The sequence below is a fragment of the Apis laboriosa genome, unplaced genomic scaffold, assembly GCF_014066325.1.
Source record: "Apis laboriosa isolate Shangri-la unplaced genomic scaffold, ASM1406632v1 scaffold5_cov152, whole genome shotgun sequence".
Lineage (NCBI taxonomy): Eukaryota > Metazoa > Arthropoda > Insecta > Hymenoptera > Apidae > Apis > Apis laboriosa.
In genome coordinates, this window is record NW_025223857.1 from 2336162 (window position 1) to 2353157 (window position 16996).

A 16996-nucleotide genomic window follows, 5' to 3' on the forward strand; every position below is an offset into this window, starting at 1 on the left:
ACGAAAATATATATATAAAATAGCTAATGTTCGAGCAAATGTTAAACAAGTAATTTCTTAAAGTGACTTTATTTGTTCAAATTGGATTTGTAATCGCTTCTCTTCTTTTTTTTCGAAATACGAATGTTCGAAATTGTTTCAGACACGGCGGGAAGCGAAGTGAAGTTCGACGAGCACGGAGACGGGTTGGCGCGATACGAGATTCTCAACTTTCGGAAATCGGAACACAACGGCACCAACGGTTACCAGTATCAGGTAAGTGAGAACACACGCACTTTTTCATTATTCGAAATTTTTTTTTTTTACGTTTTTTCTCCCCTCAGCCGAGCAAAGATCCGAGGAAAAGTTTCTGGTTCACGCTCGTTCGAATATCTTTCTATTATTATTGGGTTTGAACGAGGAAGGAGGAGAATGAGAATTATAGTTGGAGGAAGTTTGGAGCCTGTGTGAAGAACTGCTATAAATTGTGATAATCCTTTTGGCTCTCCGTTGAGGAATTACAGTTAACACGATTGAATTTCATCTTCTATGCGATTCGTTTTTAAATTGCTTTATCGTATTCCTTCGGGATTATTAAACCGCTTTACGATTAATTTCCTCTTCCACTTAGAGGTTAGATTCACCTTTTTTTCTTCTTCTTCTTCAAAAAAAGAATTTCTTCAATCGCACTTTCGAGAAAGTTTCCTTTCATCTCCTCGAGGTTGAGATGAAATTCTTTGTTTTCGAATCGTTTAAAATTTCTCTCCATTCATTCTTTGGAGGAAAATTTTTAATTCCATCCAAAAATTTTCTTCTTTCGAAACGGAATACTTTAAACAATTGTAAATTCGAAATGAAATTTTCCCCGATTCTTTTGCATCCAAAATTAACGACTTGTTTTTTCGATAAAAATCGTAAATCGCCAGGCTCGTGTTTCGAACGATAAAGCAGCGAATATAAATTGCAACGCGACCTTTCCACCAACATGGACGCTTACTTATCTAGGATGAAATAACTCTCTTTTTCTCTCTCTCTCTCTCTCACTTTGAATCATCAAGGAGCGCGAGTTTCATGATGGAGAAAATTTAATAGTTCAAAACGTAATGCAATAATAATCGCAAATAACTGTCAAACAATAATGGCCAAAGTTAAACGAATTAATTATAACAGCTACAAATAATGTTATAAAGATAACTTTATTTTTAACTAGTTACTTTTCAATGCCCAACTTTGACATTAGTACAGAATTTAGTCGCATAGGGGGAAAAAAAAGGGGGGGAACAATAACGAAGAAAAAAAACGATATATTGTATATATATATATATATATATATATATTTTAGGTTGAAATAAAAAAAAATTTAAAAGTTATAAAGGTAACTTTATTTTTAACTAGTTACTTTTTAACTGGTGCTCAACCTTGGCACTAATACGGATTACTCGTATAGGGGAAAAAAGAAAAAGAGATGTATATATATAACGTTTGTGCATATATCTCTTATTATCAAAGTGAAATATATCTAAAGGACGAGGAATGCAACGATAAGTTCTATCGGAGGAAATATTTTTAATAACGAAGAAAAGTATATCGTATATATATTCTTTTTTAGGTTAAAACGAAAAAAAATTTAAAAGTTATAAAGGTAACTTTATTTTCAACTAGTTACTTTTTAACTGGTGCCTAACTTTGGATTACTCGTATAGGGAAAAAAAGAAAAAGAGATATATACAATGTTTGTGCATATATCTCTGATTATCTGTGATATATCTAAACGACGAAGGATGCAACGGAGGAAATATTTTTTGAAAAAAAAATAATAACTAAAAAAAGAAACAATATATCGTATATATATTTTTTTTTAGGTTGGAACGAAAAAAATTTCTTCCCTAGGGAAATGAATTCTTTTCCGAATTTTATACTGTTTCGGCAGAGGAGAGTTACAACAGAATTGTTCAGAATTGAAATCGCGGTATCTCGTTTCGAGCGTCCACTCGACTACCTCATCCAATAGACTTCAACCCGAAATTTCAACGTCGATCAACGCCCGTCCTCGAAACAAGCTACGCCATCCTCCGCCTCCCGAAAATTCTACAATTTCCACCATGATCGATGCGAAACGTGATCCGTGACACGGATTTTCCGGATTCACTGTGATTCTCAAATTTTACCGAGTTCGAGAATAAAATTATTGAAAATTAGGACAAGATAAAATATTTAAGAGAGAGAGAGAGAGAGAGAGAGAGAGAGAGAGAGAGAGAGATTCTTTCAAATTGAATGAAACGTCAAGGGATCCATTGTTTAAAAATTAAGATATACGAGAGATGGACAAAGATTCGTGGATCAAATAACGATTTAAAAATTTGTTGCTTCTTGATTCTTGAATTAATAATAATAAGAAAATTAACAAAAGATCATTCGTGAGAAAGAAGTCCAAAAAATCTTCATCCTATATAATTAAAAATCGATTCTTCGATTCATGAAATTCACGATTTAAAAATCGCCAACCCTTAAATTAAAAATCCTATTAAAGATCACTTGAGTCGATTTCCAAAATAAAAAAGAAAAATTATTCGTTCAAATAGAGATTCACAAATTTCCCTTGAATTAAAACTGCTACGAAATTAAAGTTTAAATAAAAAAAAAAAGATCGAACTACGAAATCTTCGATCAAAAATCTTCGATTAAAAAAAAAAAAGAAAAGAAAAATCGTCATATACACGAAAATCATATACACATAATCACGTGGTTTTCAGGTGGTGGGGAAATGGTTCAACTCGCTGGACATCCGCACCGAGGAGCTGGTGTGGGCACGGGGTACCAAAGACATACCGATCTCTGCGTGCTCCCTACCCTGCGAGCCAGGTATGATAAAGAAGCAACAGGGTGACACTTGTTGCTGGGTGTGCGACCAGTGCGAGGAGTACGAGTACGTGCACGACGAGTACACCTGCATGGACTGCGGGCCTGGCAAGTGGCCGCACGAAGACAAGAGAGGTTGCTATCAGTTGGCGATCAATCACATCAGGTGGAACAGCGCGTTCGCGATCGCCCCTGCGGTGATCTCGTGTCTGGGTATCGTGGCAACTATGGCGGTCGCGTGCCTCCTGTTCCACCACAGGGACACACCTGTGGTGAGGGCGTCCGGCCGCGAGCTGACCATCATCCTGCTGGCGGGAGTGCTCGTCTGCTATTTGAACACGTTCCTCCTCTTGGCCACGCCCACCACCGTCACCTGCATACTGCAGAGGTTCGGTGTTGGCGTGAGCTTCAGCGCGGTGTACGGGGCGCTGCTCACCAAGACGAACAGAATCGCGAGAATCTTCGATTCGGCGTCGAGGACCGCGGTCAGGCCCAGGTACATCAGTCCCGCGTCCCAGGTGTGCATCGCGGCAGCCCTCATCGCGTTACAGGTGAGTACGGATCGAATTGGACTGTTTCGATTATCCACGGTGTAATGAAATGTATGGGGATTTGGAAAAATAGGAAAATTTGTGATCGAGCGGAATTTGGAATGGTTGGGTTAGAAAATTTATTTTTCCATGGTTCAGTTATTAACTTTTCTTTTTTCGATCCATCCATTTTTCTCCAAAAAAGGAAAGAAAAGAAAATGTAATTTCAGATCGTGCTGACGTTGGTGTGGATGATCATCGAGCCACCGGGCACGAGATTCTTCTACCCGGATCGTAAGCAGGTGATCCTCAAGTGCAACATCCAGGACATGAGCTTCCTTTTCTCCCAGTTGTACAACGCGTTGCTGATTCTGATCTCGACCGTGTACGCGGTGAAGACGCGGAAAATACCGGAGAACTTCAACGAGAGCAAGTTCATCGGCTTCACCATGTACACAACCTGCATCATATGGCTGGCCTTCGTTCCGATCTACTTTGGTACCGGGAACGCGCACGAGACACAGATCACCACTCTCTGCGTTGCCATCAGTCTGAGCGCGACCGTCACACTCGTTTGCCTTTACTCGCCCAAGATATACATCATCCTCTTCCAACCGGACAAAAATATCCGGAGGAAGGTCACCATGGGAGATAAGTCGAAAAAACAGGGAAGCAGCGCCGGCACCTCTTCCATCACCAAATGTGAGTTTAATTAAAAAATGAATAACCATATGAATAAATATATCTCTTCCATCATCAAAAGTATAATTAAATATTGTGGTTGAAAAATGAGCAACTATATATATATAAATGAATACATCTCTTTCTTTAATAAATGTAATAATTAAATATTGTGGTTGAAAAACGAGGAACCAAGATGTATTCGTTTAAAAGAATAATTCGAAAGATTTGATTTATATATACGTATATATATTCATTTGACTGGTGGAAAACGATTAAATCTCTTTTCATGGTAAATTATCGATCGATGAAAATGGGGGGGGGGGGGGAAAGGATGATTTATCTACTGCGAAATACACGTATATTCCAATATAAAATATCGTCTGTAGAGTCTGCGGAGATCAGTGGCCAAGATAAGCAAACGGTGGGCGTATTGATTGCGCGTTATACGTGTTACATGCATTACTCGCACGCGTAAATTCAGCTTCCAAAACGAAAATTTTAAAATCTCCCTTTTTTAAAAACAATTATTCAAAACGAAACCTCGGTCGAAACGAGTCGTCAAATTGCCAAGATTAAAATTCTAAATTTAAAAAAAGAAAAAAACGATTCCATAAAACGAAACGCGAAATACAATATAACCGGTGTTCCATTTTTAGAAAATGGAACACGATGAGTGAAGGTGGGGGCTAATAATAATCCGAATCCGAATCCGACGCGACTCGCAAAATTACGAAGAGAATAACCGAAAACACCGATGGTGGCGATCGCCTCGGCACGCTGCCAACACCTTGTAACACCGCCTCTCCTCACTCAACGACCGTTGTCTTCTCGTACTTTTTTCGTGAGGATCGAGTTCGCAACTCGTGTAACCCGATCCTTAAGGTCAGCCATATAAATAGAAGAGCCGATTGTTGTTCACCGATACTCGGGCATGGGACACGAAAGTTTCGAAATTTGAAGTTTCGTATTTAAGAATTCGACGATTCTTGGAGAAAAAATGGAAATTTCAGGAAATCCAGAGATGGACAGGGAAATTTTTCTCGATGATTCGTTCGCGATTACATCGCGAGTACAATATACAAATTTTTGATCGATTTCAACAATTCTTCACAATTTTTTATTCGGATGAGAAAGGTGATCTCCCCTGCCCCTCTCCTCTTTTTTGAACAATCGTTAATTTCCTCTCCTCTTCGCGAATTTTACTTCGCGCGATTTCTCCCGTTTCTCTCGAGTCTAAAATAATGCTCAATACGATACCGATTCTCCGTCCAATTTCTGTATGGAAATCGATTCCTCTGTTATCATTGTCCGTTACACGTAATTACACGGGCTAGTTACACGGGTGTGCAAGGATTACTGTTCATACTGCGCTAAATTATTAAGTTAATTCTTGGATCTGCCATCTGTCACGTACGTCTCTCTCTCTCTCTCTCTCTCTCTCTCTCTCTCTCTCTCTCTCTCTCTCTNAATTTCTGTATGGAAATCGATTCCTCTGTTATCATTGTCCGTTACACGTAATTACAAGGGTGTGCAAGGATTACTGTTCATACTGCGCTAAATTATTAAGTTAATTCTTGGATTTGCCATCTGTCACGTACGTCTCTCTCTCTCTGTCTCTCTCTTTCTCGAAATATCCTCATCCTCGTAAAAAAGAGAGAGCGGATGATTTGGTAATTTTTTGAATCGTCTTCGAAAAGTTGTCTCTTGATTTGTCTCTTGATTTCCAAGGAAAAAGAATAATCAAGAAATAATAATAATAAAAATATTCTGCACACTTCTGTTACTTAGAATTTCTCTCTTGCTGTAGCTCGAGTTTAGTTTAAACATCTATTTCGAAACGCTATTTTACTTCATTTTTTTTCGAGGATTCGCTTTGTTTTAAATAATATTCCTCAATACCTCGCTGTTCCTCGTTACGTTAGAGGGAAGTCATTTCGCCGCAGTTACTCGCGCCATTACAGCGAGAGTGCAATTTACGTGTGGAATTTCGCGGGAATCGTTAGTCGTCGCTGGTTGCCAACTCTCTTCCCCCCTCCCCCCCTTTCCTCCGTTTTCCTCCTGATATTACGAGATATTAAATTTTCAAAGGAGGGGGGCGAGTGTTTTCGAAAATTTTGAAACGATCGATTCTCTAAATGAGAGAGAGAGAGAGAGAGAGAGAGAGAGAGAGAGATATGACGTCTAAAATCAAGGCTTCTCTTCGCCAGGATCGATCAGCCGGAATGTATTATTAACTGCGTACTAATTATCCGCTCGTTACTGGATAGGAGGAGTCGAAACACGCGGTTAATATCGCGTACAAGATAGGGAAATATCTCCTCGATTGAACCTCTTAACGCTAATTACGATCGACATTTTTCTCTCTTGAGGGAAGCTTCGACTCTACTGGTATCAAAACATCGACATCGAATAACGATGTTTCTTGTCACTTTCTTTTTTCCTTTTTCGCCCATCCTCTCATCTTTGTCAAACCTATCTTTTTCCTTTTTTTCTTTATCCTTAACCTCGAACAATCGTCATGCCTCTTATCACGCGTCCGATACGCGATCGGTAATTTTAGAATTTTTCCATCCTCGTCAATTATCCAGAAATCGTTCATTTTATCTACTTATTTTTCTCTCTCATGCGTTTCCGTTTCGATCGAACGATTTAATAATACAAATGGCGTTGTTCTTCGATCGAATCTGTTTCGCTGAAAAAAACTTTCGATAATAAGACCAACGCCGGTTTAAATAGGGAGAGATTGCACTTCTCTCGAGTGCCTTTTAAATAATTTTAATTTATCAGGCAAGAGATTTCTTCTTCTTTCGTTTCGTTTCGAATGAAGGAAGGTTCCTCCTCTGACCAAATATCAATTCCAATTAAACCGGTTTAATTTCGATGATCATTAGAGAGGAACGATATGGCCGGCCAGCCGTTTGCTCTTTCCAACTCTCCACGGAGTTAAGTTTCGAACTAATAGTGGAAATTTTCATTTCCCGGTGTTGTTTCCGTGGAAGTTTAAAGCCGCTTTCCCACGAGGATTGCGCCTATACACAAAATACGCCGCCAACTTTTCCTCAATTACATCGTTTCTCGCCGTTTCTCTCACACGCGACGATCCTTCTTTGTCCTTCGTGATGGCGCAGGATTCGCGAGAAGAGAGAGAAAAAGCGATTCGTTCGATACGAGTGAAACAGTTAACGCCATGTTTCCAGTCTTTAAATAATCAAGAATGGGAAGAGATCCTACTTTCCGATCGAATGACGCTCTCTACCACCGTTAAAACCTTCCTTTCGTCACGTTTCAGAAGGCGCTTGGCATCAGCCAAGTGTGCATAATCGTTGTGCATACGTGTCGCGAATTAAGGCGTCGAGTGGCGGAACTAATTGGCACGTTCAAAGTTTTACAGGATTTCAATAGGATTGAAATTGAAAACCAGTCCACATTTGAAGAGTTTTCCTCTTCGTAACAGCGTTGCGAATAAATAAAAAATACATATGAAAATAAATTTGAAGAACGCCTCGGGGATTCGAACATTTTTCACGTATTTTATCCCATTTATCCTATTATACGGTAAATCTATTTGTATGAGCGTAAAATTTAATAAATTTCAGACACGGGATGCGAGTTGACCAGCGAGAGCATGCCGCTTCAAAGCGCGCTCACGGCCGCGGTGCAGACGTCGGTAGGAGTGACAGAGATCTCCTTGACATCGAACGCATCGAGCAAAACTAATAACGAGCAAGTGGCACAGCTGTAGGGAAGCTATAATTCGTACTCGAGGGAGAGGGGGGCGTCCTGGCGGCCAGCCAACACTTCTCCTCCCCTCTGGACTTCCGAACGAAGGAGCACAGTGAATAGTGCGAATCCGTGTTAATAAAAAGGGGGATAGCAATGGCGAGCTTAGAGAAACGTGTTGCGCGGCAAAAAGGAACGACGGTAAAAATCTGCGGAGACGAGGCTTAACGAGGCCACTTCCGATTTTTCCTTCTTTGTCCGCGCAATTTGTTCCTACGATACGCTGGTTCCTCGATGTGGGGTAAGCTCAACTTCCTTCCACCGGTAGAATCGTGTCTTTCGATTCGACGAATAAAAGAAGAAGAAGAGAGATAAAAAAAGATAAACAATGTGTATATACACTTATAGATTTCTCTCCCGTTTTATTACGTATCACGCAGGTGGTGTGCGATTAAAAGTGGTGCGTGGACTTCTTAAATTAAGCGAACTATTTAAATAAAAAAATCCGCGTTGCCTATTATCCAATTACACGACACTGGATCGTATCTGTGTCGTCGTAAACTGTCGTCTTCGCTCGTTCATTATATATCGAGATCACTCGATCGTAATTGAGATCGCTGTTGTTATTGTTACTGTTACAAACGGTTATCCTCGTGAATAATATATGAACGCAACAAAGATATTTATATATACGCCTATGTATTAGGTACCGTCGTAACATGAATGTAATCTGGTGGCACGAGTTTGACTTATACATATATACTTCTGTGCATAAGTGTGTGTGTAGATATTTGTCGGTTTTAACGAATGACTGATATACAATATAAATTATTATTATTATTACTATTATTATTATTATTATTATTATTATTATTATTATTATTGTTATTATTATTATTATTATTATTATTATTATTATTATGAAACGATGCTTGTTTAAAATTTTATATTTTATTAAATGTGTCTAATAATATCTGATATCTGGTATTCCGTTGAGTAATTTAATTAATTAAAAATACTTCGAATTGTTAACTCGTCATAATATCAAGACTAATAATTAAAAATAATTATAGAAAAAATTTTGAATATTCTTCTCTTCGTGCCATATTCAATATTATGTTATTGTATTTTTTGATGCAAATTATAATTAAACGGATATCCATGTATTTATGGACGACAGAATACATATTCGAACGAATTGTAAATTGTAAATTGGACATAAGGATAATGATAATGTAAATCCATGAGAAAAATACGACTCGTTGTACGAGCTAATCTGTGACCGGCAAATGTACTTTACGATGTTTGTATCGTTTATTGGTTTAACGAGCCAACTAATTGGCACGATTAAACCAGCGTGTTCACCCGCGTGTCGATGATTAAACTCGATTACGATTAATAATGACGCGACCGAATGGAGTTTTCTCTTTCGGTATTTAGTTCGAAACTGCGCTAAATCGTTGGAATGCATGCACGATGTGCGTTCGCGCGTAAGGGATAAGCTCGTGCCAGAAATTATTCTGTCGGAAATGGTTCGCTCGCGCATATGTAATTAGCTTGTTTCGAGTGATCGACGTTCATTGTCCCACGTAGATCGTTGACGAACTATATATATATATATATATATATATATATATAAAGAAAAAAAAAAAAGAAAAAGGAGAAAAATATTTACATTCCGTGACATGTATATATATTATATACATATTATTAATAAAATAGGATATTTATCACACACGTACTTATACATATACACAGAGTTATTATCGTTGCGCGAGATCTCATGTGTTCCTTCCTCGGGACGCGTAATAATTGCGTGAATTTGTTAATTTTATTCGCGATGCTCCGTCGATATTCAAATTGCATCTTACAACTCGAAAGAAGTTGCTATAATCGGGGACCGAAATTAAATTTTCATTCGAATTATATATACTTCTTCGATATTTTTTAATCGTCTCGAGATTGTGAAATAATACGGAATCATTTTCAATTACGAGATGGATCGTTATTATTCTCTTAAATGTATATTATCACGATATTTCTAAGGAGTTGAGCGTTTATAAAAGTTTATTTATGTTGTTTCTAACAATCGGTAAAGCGGTCGTTCGGATCGCGAATAACGGAATTACCAACAGTCAATAAAAAAGGATCGTAAAAGAAGTGCAATTCGATAGTTCGCCATGCGAAACTTTAGAACAATAACAGGAAGAATGTAAGGGAAGAGAAAGAGTCAGAGAGAAGTGACAATGACAGGAGAAAAATGAATGGCGGAAAATTTTGAAACTAGGCCGACTACGTGATGGCGTAAATTCAATATACACACATACACGTGCACATATACATACACACTTCTTTCATGAAGAGTAGACAATAAATAAATCGCTTTAAGGCGAACCTTTAACCTGGCTCGACCAATATCAGAATTTACACTCGACTTGTTCGATTAAAACAACATCTTGATCTTGTTGTCTAAGATGGTTAGTGGAAATATACGAAAGTAAGAACATGAAAGAGTGATTTAAAACAATCGTGACCTTGAAGATTATAATTCGCTTAAATTGCAAAGATTGGACTGTAGTTAAAAAAAATCGAGATATAAAAAAATTAACTTGTTACATGAACTATTCATACTTGAAATTGTAATCTTCAATAATTATAATACGCAAATGATTCAAATGTACTTGTTACGAAACGCAAAATTCGTTATTAAAAGAAGAAGAGCGTGGGGAAACATTAATATTATGAGGAATTATACTTTGACGAAATTGAAGATCATATAAAAAGATAACTTTGTATCTTTTATTATAATATCGAGCATTGAAATAGATTTGCCCCGTCAAATGGAATTATGGCATTTTATTATTCGCTCTACCTAAAAAAAAATTCCTCTCCTTCGTTCCATTATGAATAAAAAAATAAATTGATCAAATTTAATTAAATAAATTAAAAGTTTAATCATTTTTCAATATCATTTTTAACAGAAATTTAATTTAATTAATATAAAAAATAAATTATCTATCTTGATTTCGACATTTACATTTGATAAATTTCTTTACTAAATTCATAATCCGCGCCAAAAAAACATGGTACTACATTCACTATGCACTTAACCCCCAAATTAAATCGTTTCGTACTTTTTCTTTTCTATTAGTAATAATGATAGTCATTTTAAAAGTAAAAATATAACACACATACACACACACATTACATGCATATGCATATTATACCTGTAACTAATTTATGTTAGCTATTCCGGAATAATTTATATAATATATTATATAAGATAAAGAGATAAATCATATATGTAACACAATTCGAAATCTCTGAATTATCACTTCAAGATCAATATATATATATATATATATATATATATATATATATATATATATTGATATATTTGATAAAATAATTTTAATTCCACTTTAATGTAATTAGAAAATTCATACAGGCACGTAAATCCGATAACGAAAGTGTCACATTCGCTACAGGATTGTAACCTGATTTTAGTGACAGATAAATTAGCAGCCAACGAGAATCAAATTGTCCAGCTGTGCTTTCAACTTTGAGTCCTAGATGACCGATTACATTTATGTTTACAGTTTCGTTGATTTTTAATGCTTTTATGTTGTGCTTTAATATCGATTAACTATTGGTTTAAATATTTTTCGAGATGACACTTGAAGTATTAGCAATTGTTCCGTATTTCTCAATAAAAACACGTTAATATGTGATATATAATATCACATTAAAATTATATAAAATCTTAAAAATTATAATTTAATAATAAATAGCAATCATATTCATGAATCGCGTCGCGATTTAACCTGTATTTGTATATTTCTTATATTTTTAAATGCTAATAAACAATCGAATTTGATTCGTCATTTTCATAATCAGAAAGAATCAAATTTATTTAATTTTCTTTAAATATAAACTGTCACATAAGTCACACTCTTGTATTTGATACACTTACACATCATTATCATGAAAAAATATTTTTACATTCAAATGCATCTTAATATTTAATGACCTGTGTAAGAATATTCATAACTTGTATTGCATGTAAATTTTTTAAACAATCGAAAATATTCAAGGAAATCATTGAAAAAGAAGGACAATGTTGTGATATTCGATTCTGTATAAAAGTGTCTGATTAAAAGAAAACGAAAAAGCAATGAAACAATTATATTTGAAAATAATAATATTTAAATAAATAATCGTTATCACAGTTGTTTCATTATTATGCAGATCCAATGTGCATTTAAATTTAAATAATGTCAAAACTTCAATCGATTAACAACGATCATAAATATTATCAATGACGAACAAAACCACGAAAGAACTCGTTGAAATTAACGTTTGTGCATCAAAGGAATATAACGGAATATAATCGTTCATTAAGTACAAAATAATTTTATTCTTTACCAGTGCCACTGATACAGCAGTTGCGTAATTTCTCTTCCAAGTACGTAAACATATATTATTTTGATAATACTGACGCAATGATAATAACAAGCTTGCTCGAAAGAACCATACTCTTATATCTTTATAATTATGGACAATCTTTCACTTCTCCATTAGCTGCGATATATTTCAAAAGAAAATCTTGATTATATTTGGAACTGGTGAAATTTTTTTGCGATGGGAATAATCAAGAAGTTCACGTTTTTAACATTTTTGGTAAGAGAATATTGAATAACGATATATCTTGATATGAATCGATAAATCATTATAAATATTATCATCGTGTAATTTCGGCTATGCTCGGTAATTTTCGAGTGCGCGTTTAACGAACAAAACGATTCCATGACAAATCGAATCACTTTGATATTCAATATTTGAAATGTTGTTTAAATTGAAATATATATATCATATAAAAATAAAAAAAAAATATAGACGAAATTATTTATATATGAATTAGAAAATATTTCAATTTGAATAAAATTCTAAAATATCAAATATAAAAATGATTGATGTAAGCATAAAGATGAGAATAAATTTAATATTTACGATTATTTTATTACTAACAAGAACATGATGATGTCACACTTAATATCAAAAATTAAATTAAGTAACTAAAATATAGAAAACAAGGAAAACAACAAATATTTTTTATCATCTGATGCGTTTAATCAACATGACGTAGATATGGCTAGCAATCTAGTTATATGCCGTTTATATTGGGATTGTTCAACCTTTAGAGAGCCAATATATGTTCTGCTAGAGAACGTCATCTCTTACGATACACTCCATTTTGTGGTCTCTGAGCAAATTATACATCAGAGAACTACTAAAGTAATAAACACGTAACCGTGTCGCAATAAATGAAATTAACACGCGACCTAGCCATCTGATCAAAGTTGCTAAAAGCGTCTACATTTTGTGTCAGAATATGTAACGGAATTAATAGAGAATTATGAAAGGTTTCCAATTCGATTTCTATTCATTTTGATTCTATTTCAAATTTCGAATTAAATATGATGTATTTGATTAAATAATGAATTATTATTAATGAATAATGAATAATTATATAGTCTTTAAAAATAAGAAAAATTTGAAGAAATAAGAATTGTTTTGATTGGATAATTTCTATAAATTATATGATGTGATTGGTTAATGTTTCCTATTACAATAATATACAATCATCTAAATAATTAATTTTATTTAAATATTTATTATTAATTATATTAACAAAACATTAGAATATCCAAACATTTGATTTATATTAAGTATATGTTTTGTTTTGCTTAATATAGATATCAAAAGATAAGATAAATATGTAAATATAATTACTTACCAGTACAGATGTTTTCTTCCCATTATTAAGCTTAATGTATTCGTCTTCGGATCTGAGAAAATTATCCAGAAGCAGCTGATTTAATTTATATATCGATTCGAATTATCTTATCTAAACAACAATACACTACTATTAATTCATTCCTTAAATCACTAATTCGTTTCTATTCGATTATTTTTCAATTTTTATTTCACTTTATTCACGTCTGATTCACTTGCTTAAGTCAAAATTCAAACTAAAGATGGCTACAGAACGTCACACTAATCGATTGTATAATCGAAATTAAATTGATCGCATTTTAATAATCGATAACGAATTCAATACGCCAAATTCAATGTATAAGATAGTATTTTTTTAAAGTTTGGCGCTTGAATGTAAATACAAATATATAATTTTCTTATTTCGTTTCTAATATAAATTTAAAATAGATACACGAAATTGTTCAGAAGCAAGGATTCTTCTGTTCAGAACAAAGTTATTGCTGACGAATTTATAAAGAAATCAATATTTATTTAGGCTAGAAATGTACGCGATCAAAAATGTCGATTTTTCTCCGTAAGCTACTTTCGATACGGAGCTGTCGTCCCCTTCAAACTATCGGATATCGGAGAAGGAATTCGAGACGTCACGATAAAAGAATGGTGAGCAAAACAATGAATTTTCTGTTAATCATTATATCCACGAAATATTCGTAATTATCGATCATTTCTCTTTACTATCAGACTATCTTTTTCTGAGAATACATTTAAAAAAAAAAATAAAAACACATAACCTATATATAAATACATTCAAAGTATCCTTTAATAGTGCGACAACAGTACATTTTATTCCAAATGTATTAAAAACAAATGAAATATAGCTCCGTATATTCAAATGTATAGGTACGTGAAACCAGGCGACCGAGTGTCTCAATTCGATAACATTTGTGAGGTTCAAAGCGACAAAGCATCTGTGACGATTACCAGCCGTTACGACGGATTAATTAAAGCCTTGCACTACAAGGTGGATGATATAGCTCTGATAGGGAATTCATTGCTGGACATTGAATTAGATGATGATAATGGAAACGCACAAGATAGAACAACAATCTCTGAGAATCCGCAGCAACAGCAACAACAAACCACAAATACTAAAAATAAACAAAATTTTGAAAGCGACGAAGAAAAACACATAGTAAAATGTGGGTTAGAAAAAACCTTAGCCACTCCTGCAGTTAGAAGGATAGCTATGGAGAAGAATATTAACTTAAAGGATGTTGTTTCCACTGGTAAAAATGGTCGAGTACTTAAAGAAGATATATTGACTCACTTGGAAAAAATTTCTGTTAACTCTATAAGAAAAAGAATTGAAGAAAAACCAATAGTGGAGACAGTGGTACCGATAAAAGGTTATAGTAAATATATGTGGAAAACGATGACGCAATCCTTGGTAAGTTGAATTTTCTATTACGCGAAAATATTTTGCAGAAGCTGAAATTCCTAAAAAATTATATATTTACACCATTTATTTTAATCGAATAGTTTTAAAACATTTTGATTATTTATCTTCTTTCTTATTTCTTTTTTAAATCTCTAATTTATATATATATATATTTTATTTTTTCATTTCTTATTGAGCATATAAAAAACGAAAAATATTTAAATTGAATTATTTATATATTATTATTAAGAAAAAATTTTCTAAGATAATAACAAAACGTATAATATATGTCTCATACTGAATGTCTCGAAACTGCAATATTAATAATTAATATAACTTAAGTTAAAATGAATTCGATAATATGCAAATATTATATAAAATGCGTCGTCTGAAAATAACGTTCATATATACGATTGATAGCGATCGATCGAATCCAAGTACTTAGTCCGAATGACAGATGAAATGTTGTTAAAGTGTTTCAAAAAATATAATTATTTTAATTATTTCATTTCTTAATTCTATATCTTTATGTTCAAATATGAAGTGTATATATATATATATATATATATATATATATATATGAAGTATATATGTTTATCTGTGTATTAATATCATTAATTACTTCAAATAAATATATAATTAAATGAATCTATTGCGAAAAATATACAAAATTGACAAAGTGTAGCATTATTTACAGAATATACCACATTTTGTATACAGCGATGAGTGTAACATTAACAAATTGATAGATTACCGGAACGAAGTGAAAGATTCACTGAAAGATCAAAGCGTTTCATTAAGTTTCATGCCATTCTTCATAAAGGCCGCATCTAGAGCATTAGAAAAAGTGCCACAACTAAACAGCTGGCTTGATGAAGAAAATCAAGCGTTGCGCGTTCAGAAGAGTCATAATATTGGTATTGCTATGGATACATCTGAAGGTTTAATTGTACCAAATATTAAAGATGTTCAAAATTTGAATATCATAGAAATTGCGAAAGAATTGAATCGACTACAAAAACTTGGAAGAAAATCTTCGATTCCATTAAACGATATATCGAATACAACATTCACGCTGTCAAACATCGGTGTTGTAAGTTTAAAAATATTTTCTAAAAAGAATCAAAACAAATCAAGTGATATTAATTATTAAACAATTGAATTAAATTTTAAAATTATTTTAAATTAATTTTAATTTAAATTTCAAATTTAAAATTTAACTGCTATTTAGGTTGGTGGAACATATACAAAACCAATAATTCTTTCTCCGCAAATTGTAATCGGCGCATTTGGAAAAATACAAAAATTACCACGATTTGATGATAAACAAAACATTGTAGCCACAAATATAATTTCTATTAGTTGGGCCGCCGATCATCGAGTAGTGGATGGTGTTACAATGGCAAAGTATTCGAATTTTTGGAAATATTATATAGAAAATCCTCTATTTTTATTATTAGGAGTATAAAAATGATATATGTCTGAGATATTTTAATAAGCATTTTTTTAATGGAAATTTATTTATATATATAATGATTTGGACTTTATATATAATAAACAATTGAAAATCTTATAATTGTATTTCAATTTTATAAGAATAAATATGTAAAGAATAATACAAATTTGGAAACATTTTATACGTAAATATTAATTTATTTATTGCTGCACAACCAACTAGGATTTTTTAAGAAAGTTAAAATATCTTTGCCTAACATATTCAAAGTGTTACAACTGTATGGTAATTATTATATGATGACCAGTCAAACCACTGTGAGCATTTTTTGTACATTTAATTTATACATTGTTATACAAATTCTTTGAGTAGGTATTCCAAAAAATAGGTTGAGAAAGTGGTTGTACTAATTATTGTTTTTTTATTAGTAATTTTCATTTTATAATTTACTTAAAAAATTATTCTATCAAATTAAAATCAATGATTAATTTTATGAAATAAAAAAAAAAGTTATAAAAAGAAAGAAAAATATCAAAAAAAAAAAGAATCATAACT

The 16996-nt window shown here is 33.3% G+C and overlaps 3 protein-coding genes across 4 annotated transcripts in view; 2 read left to right on the forward strand and 1 right to left on the reverse strand.

Annotated features, from left to right (window-relative positions):
- Positions 1 to 10612, forward strand: part of LOC122718213 (metabotropic glutamate receptor) — a 32409-nt gene extending 21797 nt beyond the window's left edge. The window contains exons 4-7 of the mRNA XM_043943062.1: positions 143 to 255; positions 2733 to 3389; positions 3599 to 4070; positions 7649 to 10612. Of these exons, the coding sequence (XP_043798997.1) occupies positions 143 to 255; positions 2733 to 3389; positions 3599 to 4070; positions 7649 to 7794 (1388 nt within the window). The 3' untranslated portion in view covers positions 7795 to 10612. The remainder of the gene's footprint in view (positions 1 to 142; positions 256 to 2732; positions 3390 to 3598; positions 4071 to 7648) is intronic.
- Positions 1 to 14206, reverse strand: part of LOC122718214 (cysteine protease ATG4D) — a 43693-nt gene extending 29487 nt beyond the window's left edge. Inside the window, exon 1 of the mRNA XM_043943065.1 lies at positions 13570 to 14206. The gene's annotated coding sequence lies outside the window, so the exon portion shown is untranslated. The remainder of the gene's footprint in view (positions 1 to 13569) is intronic.
- LOC122718215 (lipoamide acyltransferase component of branched-chain alpha-keto acid dehydrogenase complex, mitochondrial) lies at positions 12132 to 16518 on the forward strand. Of its 2 annotated transcripts, XM_043943067.1 has the most exons (6): positions 12132 to 12237; positions 12354 to 12452; positions 14086 to 14210; positions 14451 to 14997; positions 15686 to 16081; positions 16220 to 16518. In XM_043943067.1, exons 2-6 carry the CDS (start codon positions 12414 to 12416, stop codon positions 16454 to 16456), a joined length of 1344 nt encoding a protein of 447 aa, XP_043799002.1. In that variant the 5' UTR covers positions 12132 to 12237; positions 12354 to 12413; the 3' UTR covers positions 16457 to 16518. The 2 variants fall into 2 exon arrangements, with proteins under 2 accessions (XP_043799002.1, XP_043799001.1); XM_043943066.1 differs by having other exon boundaries at positions 12229 to 12452.
- The last annotated feature ends 478 nt before the right edge of the window (positions 16519 to 16996 follow it).

Excerpts from the sequence above, each read along its gene's own strand:
- LOC122718215 (XM_043943067.1), top strand. The coding sequence starts at position 12,414 with ATGGGAATAATCAAGAAGTTCACGTTTTTAACATTTTTG. Across the intron at positions 14,998-15,685 it reads AAACGATGACGCAATCCTTG|AATATACCACATTTTGTATA; the intron begins GTAAGTTGAATT and ends CATTATTTACAG. Across the intron at positions 16,082-16,219 it reads CGCTGTCAAACATCGGTGTT|GTTGGTGGAACATATACAAA; the intron begins GTAAGTTTAAAA and ends ACTGCTATTTAG.